The sequence below is a fragment of the Octopus sinensis genome, linkage group LG7, assembly GCF_006345805.1.
Source record: "Octopus sinensis linkage group LG7, ASM634580v1, whole genome shotgun sequence".
Lineage (NCBI taxonomy): Eukaryota > Metazoa > Mollusca > Cephalopoda > Octopoda > Octopodidae > Octopus > Octopus sinensis.
The window spans coordinates 28,257,235-28,274,734 of NC_043003.1; the positions used below are offsets into that span (position 1 = coordinate 28,257,235).

General features: G+C 39.2%; 1 protein-coding gene across 3 annotated transcripts in view; it reads right to left on the reverse strand.

Moving 5' to 3' along the window:
* LOC115213895 (cadherin EGF LAG seven-pass G-type receptor 1) overlaps positions 1-17,500 on the reverse strand; it is a 233,783-nt gene that overhangs the window by 68,520 nt on the left and 147,763 nt on the right. For all 3 annotated transcript variants that reach the window (XM_029782866.2, XM_036504669.1, XM_029782865.2), the window contains exon 11: positions 9,229-9,297. In XM_029782866.2, coding sequence (XP_029638726.1) covers positions 9,229-9,297 — 69 coding nt within the window. The remainder of the gene's footprint in view (positions 1-9,228; positions 9,298-17,500) is intronic.

Consider the following 17,500-nt stretch of genomic DNA (forward strand, 5'->3'; position numbering starts at 1 on the left):
CGCTAGAGCCGTTGCCGATGCCTCGTCACCGTCATTGATCACATTTCGAAAGAACCGGTGTAATTCATATCTGATAACATCTGGCAGCTATGTTTAATCGTACATTCAGCAGCATTTTCATGTACTTTATATATACAATATATTCTGATCGATTTCTAAGACAATGGTAGAAAGTTAAGTTTTGTTTAATTTATAATAGACAAACTGCAGCAACATCAACAACAACAACAACCAAAGAAATGGTAAGGCATTGTGCAATTTCTATGCATGAATCAATATGTCTATAGTCATATATGGACATATTCAGATACGGTCTTATGCAGATACGGCCCTATTCTAATGTGTAATCAATAACGAAACGCCGACAACGTTAGTGCAAATTATATAAATATATCTAGTTGTGGTATAAAATTTTCATTGATAATGATTTAGGATTTCGTGCTCTATGATCAATTCAAAGAGTTTGTACGAAAGTCAGGCTGTGTATAATTCATAAGCTGTTATAGTTAATTTGTTTATCCGCGTAATTACCACCACCTGGATTTATCTTACAGTTACTCTTTACCCTGCGGAACTGGTTCAAAGTAAAGACATCGGGGTCTAAGTTCGAATTATTTGATCGCTACAAAATGTTTTCTATACCGAGAATATCTGGATCTCATCTGCTGACTATATCAAGTTTATATTGTATATAAAAACGTAGCTGTAATATTTTATCTCTTAGAAACTTCTCGAGCAGACTTGTGTGTTAAAAATAAAAAATAAAAAATAAACACAGAGCGGGGTCAGAATTACGCAAGTGGATCGTTAGACACCGATATGTCGGCCTAACATGAACACCTTAGTGGCGAACATCAACAGACATTCTGAAAAAAGTCGGAATTTTCGCTCCTATATAAAAATATTCTTTTCTACTCTAAGCACAAGGCCAAAAACTTTTGGGGAGGAAGCCCAGTTGATTAGATTGACCACAGTACGCAACTGGTACTTACTTTATCGACCCCGAAAGGATGAAAGGCAAAATCGACCTCGGCGGAATTTGAACTCAGAACACGAAGACAGACGAAATACCTATTTCTTTACTATCCACAATGGGCTAAACACAGAGAGGACGAACAAGAACAGACAAACGGATTAAGGCGATTATATCGATCCCAGTGCGTAACTGGTACTTACTTTATCGACCCCGAAAGGATGAAAGGCTAAGTCGACCTCGGCGGAATTTGAACTCAGAACGTAACAGCAGACGAAATACCTATTTCCTTACTACCCACAAGGGGCTAAACACAGAGAGGACGAACAAGAACAGACAAACGGATTAAGTCGATTATATCGATCCCAGTGCGTAACTGGTACTTACTTTATCGACCCCGAAAGGATGAAAGGCTAAGTCGACCTCGGCGGAATTTGAACTCAGAACGTAACAGCAGACGAAATACCTATTTCCTTACTACCACAATGGGCTAAACACAGAGAGGACGAACAAGAACAGACAAACGGATTAAGTCGATTATATCGATCCAGTGCGTAACTGGTACTTACTTTATCGACCCCGAAAGGATGAAAGGCTAAGTCGACCTCGGCGGAATTTGAACTCAGAACGTAACAGCAGACGAAATACCTATTTCCTTACTACCCACAATGGGCTAAACACAGAGAGGACGAACAAGAACAGACAAACGGATTAAGTCGATTATATCGATCCCAGTGCGTAACTGGTACTTACTTTATCGACCCCGAAAGGATGAAAGGCTAAGTCGACCTCGGCGGAATTTGAACTCAGAACGTAACAGCAGACGAAATACCTATTTCCTTACTACCCACAAGGGGCTAAACACAGAGAGGACGAACAAGAACAGACAAACGGATTAAGTCGATTATATCGATCCCAGTGCGTAACTGGTACTTACTTTATCGACCCCGAAAGGATGAAAGGCTAAGTCGACCTCGGCGGAATTTGAACTCAGAACGTAACAGCAGCGACGAAATACCTATTTCCTTACTACCCACAAGGGGCTAAACACAGAGAGGACGAACAAGAACAGACAAACGGATTAAGTCGATTATATCGATCCCAGTGCGTAACTGGTGCTTATTTAATCGACCCCGAAAGGATGAAAGGCAAAGTCGACCTCGGCGGAATTTGAACTCAGAACGTAACGGCAGACAAAATACCGCTAAGCATTTCGCCCGACATACTAACGTTTCTTTCAGCTCGCCGGTTTCCTATATAAAAATATTAAATAAGGCATACATTGATTTGTAGTGAAGCTGCCTAAGCTTAAATGAAGTTAATATACTCTTGAAAGAGCATTCGATTAACAAAGTTGTCTGTAACATTTATAATTCTTCGAATATGTAGGAATGAAACGTTGTGTAAAGCATTATAGACAAAGATAGAACAGCGCTAGCTGTAATATTTTGTCATGAAAAACTTCTTTTAAGTGACTTAATATGTTAAAAATAGTGCTTGCTCAGAATAACAACACTTGCTCGTTAGACACCAATATATCGGCCTGATTTGATCTCCTCCGTATTGACCACTCAAATTTCCTTTCCTATATAGAAACCAATGTGGTTGAAGAGTCTTTGTATAACTTCTTTTTCAAAGATAACGTACAAATATGATGTAAATCGTTGATATAATCGCGTGGACACTAAAGAGAATGTGGCGGGGTGGCGTCAATTGAAGGTTAAAACAATGCGAAGCGCTTTGTGACCTGCGATGCGTAGCAATATCTGATAGCCTGGTCGGTCACGTGATCATATACATATATATATGTGTGTGTATATGTATGTATATATATATATATATATATATATATATATATATACACACATACACACAAACACGTATATATACATACATACATAACATACATACATACATACATGTATATATATGTCTGTATATCTATGTATACACAGTAATCCCTCGCCATATCGCGGTTCACCTATCGCGGTTTATTATTTAAACTTACGTCTTTTCTTCCGCGGTTTTGTTTTGCATTTATAATAAAATAAATATATACAAATTAAAAAAATATATAGGTGTGGCAATAGACGCAGGAGTTGCTGTGTGGCACCTTGGGCAAGTGTCTTCTACTCTAGCCTAGAGCCGACTAAAGCCTTGTGAGTGGATTTGGTAGACGGAAACTGAAAGAAGCTCGCCGTATATGTTTATGTACGTGTGTGTGTGTGTATGTTTGTGTGTCTGTGTTTGTCCCACCACCATCGCTTGACAACCGATGCTAGTGTTTACGTCTCCGTAACTTAGCGGTTCGGCAAAATAGACCGATAGAATAAGTACTAGGCTCCAACATGGCCACAGTCAAATGACTGAAACAAGTAAAAGTGTAAAAAAAGTACAGTACTGTTTCTACTTCGCGGATTTTCACCAAATGCGTGGGGTTTTGGAACGTAACACCCTCGATAGTCGAGAGATTATTGTATACATATATAAGAACTGATATTTGAGTGGGTGTACAATTAGATATAAATCGTAGTTTCATGTGGATATTAATATAACCATAAGTAAATGTCATACAACATACGTCTGTCTGTCTATCTATCTATCTATCTATCTATCTATCTATCTATCTATCTATCTATCTATCTATCTATCTATCTATCTATCTATCTATCTATCTGCATGACTCTCTCTCTCTCTTTCTCCCTCTCTCTCTTTCTCCACACACACCCACAAATATGTGGTGTGTGTGTATGTGTGTGTGGTGTGTGTGTGTTGTGTGTGTGTGTGTGTGTGTGTGTGTGTGTGTGTGTGTGTGTGTTTTTGAAATATTTGTGTGATATTCTCGAAGCAATCTGATCTATGAAATCGAAGAGGAATCTTGGACGCCACTGAAATGCAATTTTATATAAAACGAAGTATAATTGTTTCCGTTATGTTTTTCTCTCATATCTCGATCTAAAAGATCTTTGTCAAATAATACAGTTAAACCCCACCACACACACAGAGTTTATTCAGTTAGCTGACAAGGTAGGTCTGAAAGTGTTGCATCACCACTGCATAAATGTTTCCTACCAACGTGTCATGCTTTCAGTTAACTGTAATCGCTTTTCGTTTTGGTGAAACTTAAAAATATCTTCCACAGTTTTCGGTTTTGTCGTGAAGTTACCATTTACGACAAGTTAACGACAATTTATCGTCGTCTCTGAGATGTTAGCAATAGTTAGCTGGCTAAGTGAAATCTAAAACAAAAAATATTTCTTTCCGTTTCTCTCAAGTTCATCTCACCAGATGGCGTATAATTTTAGAGAGGTGTCAGAGATATTCGCCAACTTACATATTAAAGAAAAAGGTTAGCGCTTTTAAAGAGAATGTCTGTTCCCTTTCCTACATGAAAATACTTCGAAAATATCTTACAAATCAGTTTTATGAACAATGTTATACCTAATTGGGACGAAACAGGAAAGAAACGATGATATGGAATTTTAAAAGATTCGATCGGTCAGATAACTCTTTCTAATCTTAAGGCCAACAGTTTTGAGGGAAAGGGGCAAGCTTAGTACATCGCTCCTACTAGTTGACCAGTACTTTATTTACTGATCCCGAAAGGTTATAAGGCAAATTTGTACTCAGTACGTAAAAAGCAGGAAGCAATGGCGCTATGTATTTTGCCCAACGCGCTAACAGTTTTGCCCGCTCGCTGCCTTTTCAATGATAATAGTACTAGTAGTCTCTGATTTAGGCGCAAGGTTAGCGGTTTTTGAATACGGGGATTAACAGATACAACCGACCCTAGTACTTTGAGGGGAAGGAGCAAGTCAATTTCATCGACCCTTGTACGCGGCACCCGAAAGGATGAAAGGCAAAGTTGACCTCAGTGCGATTTCAATTCAGAACATTAAGAACGGGGAGAAATACCACCAAGCATTTTGACCGATAATATTAGCATAAGACAAGGTAGCGAACTGGCAGAATCGTTAGCACGCCGGGAAATGTGCTTAGCGGCATTTCGTCTATCTTTACGTTCTGAGTTCAAATTCCGCCGAGGTCGACTTTGTTTTTCATCCTTTCGGGGTCAATAAAATAAGTACCAATTGAGTACTAGGGGGTCAATCTAATTGACTTAGCCCCTCCACCAAAATTTCAAGCCCTTGTGCCTATAGTAGAAAGGATTCTTCTTCTTCTTCTTCTTCTTCTTCTTCTTCTTCTTCTTCTTCTTCTTCTTCCTTCTCTCCTCCTCCTCCTACTTCCTCTCCTTCTTCTCCCTTCTTCCTCCCTTCTTCTTCTTCTTCTTCTTCTTCTTCTCCTCCTCCTCCTCCTCCTCCTTCTTCTTCTTCTTCTTCTTCTTCTTCTTCTCATTAACAAGGTGATGAGCTGGCAAAATAGTTTGCATGCCAGGCAAAATGCCTAGCGGTATTTCGTCTGCCGCTACGTTCTGAGTTCAAATTCCGCCGAGGTCGACTTTGCCTTTCATGCTTTCGGGGTCGATTAAATAAGTACCAGTTAGGCACTGGGGTCGCTATAATCGACTTAATCCGTTTGTCTGTCCTTGTTTGCCCTCTCTGTGTTTAGCCCCTTGTGGATCGTAAAGAAATAGGTATTTCGTCCGTTTTTAGTTCTGAGTTCAAATCTATCAGAGGTCGACTTAGCCTTTCATCCTTTCGAGGTCGATACGATAAATACCAGAATTTGCTGGTTTTGTGCCAAAATTTGAAACCTATATTAGCATCACACAGAAAAAATGATTTATCAGCTTCTTGCGGTGCAAACTTTTTGACAAGCAGAAAATTGTGATATGTACTTCTATGTTTTACCATAATAGAGGATTGTAGTTCACCAAAAGCAAGAATAGACGGGTGGTAATACATCCAATCTCGGTTCGACAGTTAGCGTTGTAATATATTTTCATGTTATTTTTTTGGTTTTACTGTATTATTTGACGAAGATTGCTTAGTTCGAATTATTATGACTGAAAAAATAACACTTTCTTTTATATGATAAGAAAAAAACTGTGACGTTCATATTTCTGTTCCTAAAACTTAAATATATATACGAATGTATGTGTGCTGCACAGACAGACAGACAGACAGACAGACAGACAGACACGCACACACACACACACACGACTACACATATACCTAGATACATATATACATTGTATGCATGCATGCATCTATGTATACCTATATATAATTATCACATATATATAATTATCTCTTTCTCTCACTCACTCTCTCTCTCTCCTCTCTCTCTCTCTCTCTCTATATATATATATATATATATATATATATTATCTATATAGTATAATTATATATATACAGGTGCGGTGAATAAACTGTCGTCTAAATTACGCAAAAATGAAAATAACACTGACATCTCATGATACACGTACCAAAATTGCATAATAATATCTTGAAATACTAAAGAATAAATTTATTCAATAAAATTGCCATTGGCTTCACTACGGCCTCCAGGCGACTTCAGAATCTCCTGCAACTCACCTGGACGGTCTCCTTGTTTAAGTTGGTGTATGCTGCCATAATCTTTGATGCTGCCATAATCCAGATACTAACGGTGATGTGGTCACAGAAATTGTCTGACAGTCATAACTGGGTTTTCCTGCTTATGTGGCATGGTGCAGAGTCCTGGTGCCAGACATAGGGTCTTCCAGCAACCACCCTCTTGACTCAGGGCAGCACTATCTCTTCCAGGCACTTGATGTAGGCCTCCATATTGAGTTTGAGGCCGTGTGGGAAGATGAATGGAGGCATAACATCGCCATCGGTAGTGATAACTCCAAACACCATGATGTTGATTGGATGTTTGATTCTTTTCACTCTTGGTACGTGTTTTGGGAAGACGGCAAGCAAACGGTTGTTCTGTGTGTTCACCATCTGATCCTGGTAGAAATTTTTCTCGTCTAAGAAAAACCAAAGCACGTTCGGTTGGAGGGGATGCTTAAGTTTGTTCAAAAGCTTCATAGCATGGTCTTTCTTCTTGTTCTTGATGGCTTGAGATAAAAATTGGCACTTTCTCATCTTGCATGGGAAATACCGAATGTCTTCAAGTACTACCTACCTAATAAGAAACTCTGACATTCCTATGTCCCTGGAGAGACCGTTGTCAATCATGGCCTGGATCTCACCAACAAATTCAGGAGTTCTTTTCTGATCAGAACGATCAGAGTGAGTTTTCCGAGTTTTTATCATTAGACTCATCCAACTCTTTCCGAATCCTCTGCACTGTCCTCAGCTTGACACCCAAACACTCTGAAATGTTCGTATTGGGGCTTCTGGCGCGAGTGCCAAGCAGTACAGCATGTCGTTTCCAAATTTCAGGCAGAGTAATTTGCATCATGATGTTGTTTTTCTCACCCTACGACCCTACGATACTGTGTAGTCGACAAAATTCAAAAACAAACAATGCGCATGCACGAAATTAAAAATATAAAATGGAAACAATTTAACCATCGCACCCTGCATATATATATATATATATATATATATATATATATATATATATTATATATATATAATATATATATATATATATATATATAAATAAATATAGATATATATAATATATATATATATATATATATATATACATACATATATGTATGTATGTACATTATATATATATATATATATATATATATTTGGCATATATATATATATATATATATATATATATATATATATATATATATACATGGTGGCGTCATTGAAGGATAAAACAATGCGAAGTGCATTGTGACCAGTGATGTGTAGCAACATCTGATAGCCTGGTCGGTCACGGTGATATATATATATAATAGATGCATTTAAGAAGACATAGCAATCGTCAGTGGACGGTGTTAGTGAGCAGGTCACGGAAGTCGGTGAACCTTTTGATACTTCATAATCGACAATATTTTTGAGAAATAAACGAAAAATGAATTGCACTTTTAATTTATTTGGTTATGACTAAAATTACTCTTCTTCGACAAAATATCGTTGTTACGTCCGAGTGCATTGTCAAGGACTGAAGGAGCTAGTGTAATCATGATCATGCGCGCGCACACACACACACACATACATACATACACACACAGAGAGGCGTGCATTTCTATTAATACTTATATATACATATATATCTGTGTATATTTGTGACCAAGTATTAAAAACTGTCACTTCGTCGGTTATGTTGACGAGTATTTCAGCTGGTTCGATCAGCAGAAATCCTTGCACGCGAAATTAAACAAGCAAATGGCTGAGCACTTCACAGACATACGTACCTTTAATGTAGTTCTCAGGGAGATTCAGCGTGACACAGAATGTGACAAGACTCCCTTTGAAGTAAAAATACTGTTCATTTCTGCCAGCATAGTGAATTGGAACAACGCTCAAGGACACAACGTACCGCCGGTAATCGAACTCACGGTCTTGCGATCGTGAGCGGAATACCCTAACGAATAAGCCACGCACATTCACAATATATGAGTCAAAGTAAGGCGGCGAGCTGGCAGAAACGTTAGCACTCCTGGCGAAATTCTGCCGTTACGTTCTGAGTTCAAATTCCGCCGAGGTCGACTTTGCCTTCTATCCTTTCGGGATCGATTAAATAAGTACTAGTTACGCACTAGGGTCGATTACATCGACTTAATACCTTTGTCTGTCTTTGTTTGTCCCTTCTATGTTTAGCCTCCTGTCAGCAATAAAGAGTGGCTGCGTGGTAAGTAGCTTGCTTACCAACCACATGGTTCTGGGTTCAGTCCCACTGCGTAGCACCTTGGGCAAGTGTTTTCTACTATAGCCTCGGGCTGACCAAAGCCTTGTGAGTGGATTTGGTAGACGGAAACTGAAAGAAGCCCGTCGTATATATGTATATATATATATATGTGTATATCTATAGGTATGTGTGTGTATATGTTTGTGTGTCTGTGTTTGTTCCTGCCAGCATCGCTTGACAACTGATGCTGGTGTGTTTACGTCCCCGTAACTTAGCGGTTCGACAAGAGACCGATAAAATAAGTACTAGGCTTACAAAGAATAAATCCTGGGGTCGATTTGCTAGTGTAAAGACGGTGCTCCAGTATGGCTGAAGTCAAATGACTGATACAAGTAAAAGAGTAAAAGAGTAAAAGAGATATGAGTCAAAGTATTAATATTAGAAAAAAATGAGTTTTTCCATTCACATCTGAATCACCTCCCTCCAGCGTAGCTCTGTCCAAATAATTCTACATTATTCATTATAATTAATAATCAAGGAGTAATTACCGGATTTGCATTCCTCCATACTGGTACAACAGACTGGTCAATGACGCTGCCAACAGTTTTTCCAAATGCCTGAAATGAAACAAAAATTTGGTAGAATATCAAAACATTTCGAAGAATATCAAAGAATTCGATCCGAACATTTTTTTTGTTAGTTAATTATTGATTTCTAATAATATTACATAATCATCAATTTTGTGACATGGAACAGTCGATTGAAACAACTTCAATATTTGACTGATACTTTATGATATCGATCTTAAGATGGAGAAAGGACAAAGTGAATATTGGCGAGATTTGAACACAGAACGTAAAGGTACTGATTTGTAATATTGTAAGTTTTGGGACAAGGCCAGCCTTTTCGGGGGGAGGGGGTAAGGCGATTACTTCGACCCCTACCCCTATATTCAACTGATTCTTATTTTATCGCCTTTATGAAAGGTAAGTCAACCTCGGCGGAATTTGAACACAGAACGTAAAGGTACTGATTTGTAATATTGTAAGTTTTGGGACTAGACCAGCCTTTTCGTGGGGAGGGGGTAAGACGATTACATCGACCCCTACCCCTATATTCAACTGGTTCTTATTTTATCGCCTTTATGAAAGGTAAGTCAACCTCGGCGGATTTGAACTCAGAATATAAAGACAGACGCAATGCCGCTAAGCAGTTTGCCCAGCAGCTAACGATTCTGCCAGATCGCTGCAGTAATATTGATCAGTAATATTAGCTCAAGACAAGGGAGCAAGGTGACGGAATATTTAGCACTTCAGACGAAATGCTTAGCGGCATTTCGTTCTTCGACTTTGCCTTTCAACCTTTCGGGATCGATAAATTAAGTACCAGTTGAGTACTGAGATCGCTGCAATCGACTTGACACCTCCCACGTAACTGCTGGTCCTTGTGCTGAAATTTGAAATCAACACCAACTCAAGGCTAAGCACTTCCATGCTTTTCGTATGCAAGCCGGCTGGGCTCGCTCTGAGTATTCTAATTAAAAACGAATCCTGTCACATTAAATAAGGTGAAAAAATGTTTTTTATAGACAGTGACTCATAATGTAAAATAAAAATAATTTCCTTGAACATTACTAGGGCTCAGAGAGCCGGTTACTCCGTTTCTGTGGAATATAAGTAACCAAGATCACGTCATTACTCCTGAACGGAACGTTGATCCATCGCATGGTTACTCATTTGTAACTGAATGACCTGGAGAACTTGCAATAAAATGTTTTGTTCAAGAACACAACATACCTATTTCTTACTACCCACAAGGTGCTAAACACAGAGGTGACAAACAAGGACAGACACACGGATTAAGTCGATTTCATCGACCCCCCCCAGTGCGTAACTGGTACTTATTTAATCGACCCCGAAAGGATGAAAGGCAAAGTCGACCTCGGCGGAATTTGAACTCAGAACGCAGCGGCGGACAAAGCATTTCGCCCGGCGTGCTAACGTTTCTGCCAGTTCGCCGCCTCAAGAACACAACATTTCACCCGATCTGGGAATCGGACCCACGATCTTCCGACCGTTAGTGCACGCAACACCCGTAACCACTAGGCCATACGCCTGCATAATTCATAACGATGGGAACATTTTAAAAGTAGCAAGGTCTAAAACAAGCTCGTAAAAAAATTGTATAACGTAGGGTGCGGCCGAAAAACCCATCCATATTTTATACGGCCAAAAATGTAGACTTAGTTAATGTTAAGTAGATGATACCATTGTCATCATATCGCAAATATTTTACCGTTTTTATTTCGTTATAATTATGGTTTAAGTCGGCGCATACTGTGAGTTTACTTTTAAGCATTTATTAAAAATGGTGAATTCGTGAGATCTTTTTTTGTCGTATCCTGTATGAAATATATTGAAATGGTTTTAATTAAAGTACATATTAACAGATGTTAATGCATATCGTTGCATTTTGTTTCAAAGGAATATACATGCGCTGGAGTGGTGAACTAAATAAACTCAAATTTTCCATTCTAAAGTCTTCTAAAGTCGAGTGTTGTTGCTACTAGAAATACAATTAAAGTCGTTCCAGCCGCGGCTACTCTCTTTAAGGATTATATTAACCAATGTGACTATTAAAAAATTATGGTTGGTTGTGATTTGAGGGAGGATTAGCTACTATTAATAACAGGTAGAGAGAACAACCTAGAAGATCTCTTGAACTGCGTTCCCCACCAAAAGTCCAACTATGACCACCACTACCAATGCTGCTGTTAGCTTGTTCAACACCTCGTTTTCTGTCGTATCAGTAAAACCTTGATCCTTTTTTTATGATCAGATTTATCTTTATATCTATCTGTCTTTCTGTCTGTCTGTATATATATACATATGAATGCATGTATGTATGTATGTATGTATGTATGTATGTATGTATGTATGTATGTATGTATATACATATATATATATATATATACACATACATACATACACATATATGTATGTATATATATATGTATATATGTATGCATGAATGTATATATATATACCCCCCGCGTGCATACCCCCTATATATATATATATGATTTATATATTATACACACACACACACACACACACATATATATATATATATATATAACACTATTATTAGCTTGAATAGACAACCTTTTCTCAGTGAATGAGAATTCCCACCAGGACAAATTTAAGGAACTCCTGTAGAGTTGAATAGTCAGGAAGAATTTTCTTTTCGACTTTTATGGGAATACCACTTTTCCTCCACCTTCTCCTCCATTTCCTTCTTGTTATAGCAACCACACCCAAGTCCTCAATAATTATTGCACCGTCATTAGTTCTCTTCAACAGTGACGCCCTTCAAATTTCTATTTCTGGTTTTAATATTTGTTTGCTTAACATCTTAACCTTGTAAAATCAGCAAACTTTCAACGTTTCTTCCATCAGATATGAAGATATGATTTTTTTTAATGGGTGGTTGATGTCTTGCTGTGTTGTTGTTGTTGTTGTGATGGTAGTGGTCGTTTTGTGCCTGCGTTTGTCTGTGTTTGTTTGTATGTGCGTGGGCATTTGTGTGTGTATTTTAGTTCTTGGTCAGTTGTCATCGAGCAGAGAACTACTATCATAGGTACTGCAGTCATACCTATCTTGTCCATTAATTAGACGGTACGCTCAAGGCTACAGTCTTTGCCATCGTTGTTCTGCCTCAGCTCAGCCAGCTCTGATCCAGCGCACATATGATCAAAGGCATTTCAGCCATGGCCATCGCGGTTTTAATTCAGATATATATCAAGAACAATAGTTCTTGTTATTGTTCTTCTGCCCCAGGTCAGACAACCCTTATCGCACTTGATCAAACATGTTCCAGCCATAGCTCCCCCCTCTTGTATCCAAACACAGTGTACCAAGGACTACAATCTTTGTTATTATTCTATAACCTCAGGTGACTCCTCATCTATCACTCATATCATCAAAAATTGCCGTGACCATCATGTGATCCTTACCTATTAAGTATTCAGACTATGTATTTCTTGGGACTAGATTAGCCAACGTATCCTCCTTATTGTTATTCAGCCCAAGTTTAGTTATGACCAGTGCAATATTATCCAACAACAGCAAAAACAGAATCACCAACAACAGCAATAACAATAACAACTAAATCAACATCAACAACAGCAACAATCACAATAGCATCTACGTTAACAGGTCAGGTCATAAATTATAATCAGGTTTCAGAGGGCGCTGTTGTTGTTATTGTTACTGTTATCGTTATTGCTGTTGTCTTCTTCCAATCAGGACTCACGTCATTAGCCACAAAGAATAATCTCTAATTCGAGCCTACTCTAAGCTACTAAGAATGCGTGTGGCAACTTGAAGATCCACCCACCACACGCGATAGACCGACAGTTGCACGGGCGCGAAAGCTACGTTGTTATCCTCATTCCGTAAACGGTGGCTTTTACCGGGTGGAGAGCTGAACCATGCTGGGGTACAGAGGATTTGCAACCTAGACTAGGGTCTGAACGCTTACCACACCATAGTGGGTTACACCATGGTTCCTCTGTTTTGTGGAAGAAGTAGGAAGAAAGAGTGAAAGTTGTGGTGAAAGAGTACACCCCCGCCGGAACCTCGTGGAGCTTAGGTGTTTTTGTTCAATAAACACTCACAATGCCCGGTCTGGGAATCGAAACCGCGTTCTTACGACCGCGAGTCCGCTGCCCTAACCACTGGGCCATTGCACCTCCACCATTGCTGTTGTTGTTTACCTCTAGGTCAACCCAAATCGAAACCAACCCAACCGTGCCCATACCGTATATTTTATTCCATCAGGAACAATATACATTATCATGTACTATCATCATTATCCAATGTGTTTCTTATTGCGTAAGACCGTAAGACAGAGGGACATTGGCTGTTATTTCTAACAAATTGAACGACCACATAGTAGACACCTCACGTTGTTTCACTTTATCTAATCTTCGTTGCTTTCATACATGGCTGTCATGAGTTCAAATCACACAGAGATTTGCTTTCTAATATATCCCATTGCACTAACTTCACCTTCCTACCTCAGTGAATGCCCATCGAGTGTAAATGAATCAAGCTACCCAGGCACCCGGATAACCAGACGCACTGATACTCGATACCTGACAGGCACACGGTATAAAACCAGTAAGACGGAGAGTTGGCAGAAACGTTAACGCGCCGGGCGAAACGCTTGGCGGTATTTCGTCTGCGTTACGTTGTGAGTTCAAATTCCGCCGAGGTCGACTTTGCCTTTCATCCTTTCGGGGTCGATAAATTAAGTACCAGTTACGCACTGGGGTCGGTGTAATCGACTTAATACCTGTGTCTGTCCTTGTTTGTCCCCTCTGTGTTTAGCCCCTTGTGGGTAATAAAGAAATAGGTATAAAACCATGTACTCGGTGACATACCCTTGTTATAGCTGATGTTAAGATAAAACTCAGAGTATTATAACAGAGGTGGTTGTAGTAGTGGCAGCAGCAGTAGCAGTATCATTAGGAGTAGTAATAATAGTAGTAGTAGTAACAACAGCAGTAGCAGCAGCAGTACTAGTAGCAGTAGTAGTAGCAGCAGCAATAGTAGTGGCAGTGGCAGCAGCAGCAACAGTGGTGGTGATGGGGATGGTGGTGGTGTTGGTGGTAATGGTGATGTTTGTAGATTTTGTATGAAGACATGTGGTCATACATGGTCGATGGAGGCCTCCGAGCAGCTGTTCTGCTGAATAACAGCGCCTCCTAGTGAAGGATTTGGTAGACGGAAACTGAAAGAAGCCCGTCGTGTATATATATATATATATATATATATATATACAGGGTGCTTAAGGTATTTGAGGACATACCTTTTTGGGGTCATTCCTGCATTATTTGCTAACTCTGTATAATCTTTGTCTCAGAAAATAATAATGGCAGACCCTAAACTTACTCAAGAAATGAAGACGTACGCTGTTATTGTGGTTATATATATATATATATATATTTGTGTTTGTGTCTGTGTTTGTCCCCCCACCATCGCTTGACAACTGGTGTTGGTGTGCTTACGTCCCCGTAACTTTGCAGTTCGGCAAAAGCAATTGATAGAATAAATACTAGACTTACAAGGAATAAGTCCTGGAGTCGATTTGTTCGACTAATATCCCTTAAGGTGGTGCCCCAGCATGGCCGCAGTCAAAATGACTGAAGTACGTACAAGAATGAAAGAATAAAAGAATACACGGCCGGTGGAGGCCTTTGAGCAGCTGTTCTTCTGTTGAGCAGTAACGCTTCCTAGTGAGGGTGCGTGGTTTAGTGTTTCGGGAACACGGCTCACGATCGTAAAGTCGTGAGTTCGATTCCCGGCGGCGCGTTGTAAGACACTTTATTTCACGTTGCTCCAGTTCACTCAACTGGCAAAAATCAAGTAGTACCTGGATTTCAAAGGGCCAGCCTTGTCATATTCTGAGTCATGCAGAATCTTTCTGAGAACTATGTTAAGGGTACGCGTGTCTGTGGAGTGCTCAGCCACATGCACGTCAGTTTCACGAGCAGGCTGTTCCGTTGATTGGATCAGCTGAAGCACTGGTCGCCGTAACCGACGGAGAGCCAGTGCCTCCTAGGGGTCCTTTTATTAGTCCACAGGGGGCTGCAATGTCAACGGAGCTATCTCAATACATCATTAGATCGCTGGGTGTTTCGAGGGGTCGTGATTGTTTCTTAGATGCAAAAATATTTAAACCAAGTTATCAGAATCGCTAACACATAATCATCATCATCATCATTGTCACCGTCATCATCACTATCGTTACCGTCATCATCATCATCATCATCATCGTTATGATCATCACATTTATCATCCCCGTCATCATCATCATTATTATCATCATTATCGTCACCACCAGCATCGCCTCTGCCGCCGCCACGTCCTCGACGACGACGACCACACCACCATCACTAGCGCAACATCCAGCAAACACCACCACCATAACAATCTCCACCACCACTACGAATATCACCGCCAACCACCACATAATACCTACACCAACAAGTCCACCACTACCACCATCACAGCCACCACCACAACAACACCACCATCATGCCGCTTCCACAACCACCACCACCACCACCACCACCACCACCCCCACCATCACTATCCCCTCCACCACCACCACCATGACAATCACCATCATCGCCATTATAATATCCACTACCACTACCATCATTACCATCATTATCATCAATATGATCACCACCAACACCATCAACATCATCATCATCATCATCATCATCATCATCATCATCATCATCATCATCATCATCATCATCGTCGTCGTCCCCGACATTGAACTAACAACGCTCCTGCTAAGAGCGTTCCAAGCTCAAATGGGGCTGCATATGTCAAGTGCGCGTCACAAAGAGCTCTGGCAGTTTGGTGAGGATTGTAATTTTTCATACAAATAAACTTTCCGATTTAAGAAAAAAAACAATAACTGGCGCTCCCTGCGACCCATAGAGCGCTCCCTAAGCCTTTGCTGATCTCTTAATATCAGTTGATTACTAGGAAATTTTACCTAAAACACAATTTTAGCAAAATAATAATAACAATAATAATAATAATAATAATAATAATAATAATAATAATAATAATAATAATATAATAATAATAATAATAGTAAATAAATAAATAAAATGAAAAAATAAAATAACAACAAATCTATGTTCAGATTAATATATAAATATTGCATTGTTATCAGTGAGAAGAAGGCATGGTTGATGAAGTGTCAAGATATAATGAAATTTCATTATATAAGTTCTTGCCTTGTTTAGTTATTGCCATACAAAAAGCATGGTTGTGTGGTTATGAAGCTTGTTTAACAACCATGGGATTTCGGGTTCAGTTCCACTGCGCGGCTCCTAACGCAAATGTCTTCTATAGTCACCCAAAGGGAAGAATGCTACTGTTATTTAGGCCTAGGAAACACCGGCTCCTGTTGGACTTGACGCATTTCCTGTGTCTTTATGCTACTGCATAAATCTTTCTGAGAGATTTAGAAATATTTTCTATTTTCAAAAATCAGTGAATGTATTTCACTTGAAATATATATATTTTTAAAGGCGGATAGGCACCGACAGCTAGCAAGCCTGACTATTATGAGCAATGACTCTGAAACTAGTCTCTGGATGCTAGCTTTGCTGGGTGGAGGTGCTTATATCCACTTTGAAAACATAAAGATACAGGAGATGTGTCTAGTCCAACAGGAACGGTGTTTCCTTGGGCTGAATAACAGTACCATTCTTCCCTTTTATGGGACTGTCACATTAAGTTGACAACATACTATCAAGAAAATACTTGTAAATGTAAGTGTTCCCACTGATAAAAATATGTTTGTAAAGGAGTTTGACAAATTAACTATAAGGACTTGGAAATAGAAATACAAAAGATGTGGCATCTTAAAGCGAGAACTGTCCCTGTTATTGTGGAAAGGGATGTCAGAAAACATCTAGATAATATCCCATGAGAACCATGTGTCAGAGAAATCCAAAAAGATTGTGTTGACAAGTACTGCCCACATCCTTAGAAAAACCCTATCAATTTTAATGTATGCGTTGTATTACATGAAAATATTTCGCTACTACCCCTGCCACTTACCCTTCCCAAGCTTTAAATCATACTGTAACATTTCTTATCCTTCACTCGCCCTAGGACGCTGGGTGTGTCTCGGCGAGTGATTGTAGTAAACATGCTGATTAAAAGTAAATAATAATAATAATAATAATAATAATAATAATAATAATAATAATAATATAATAAT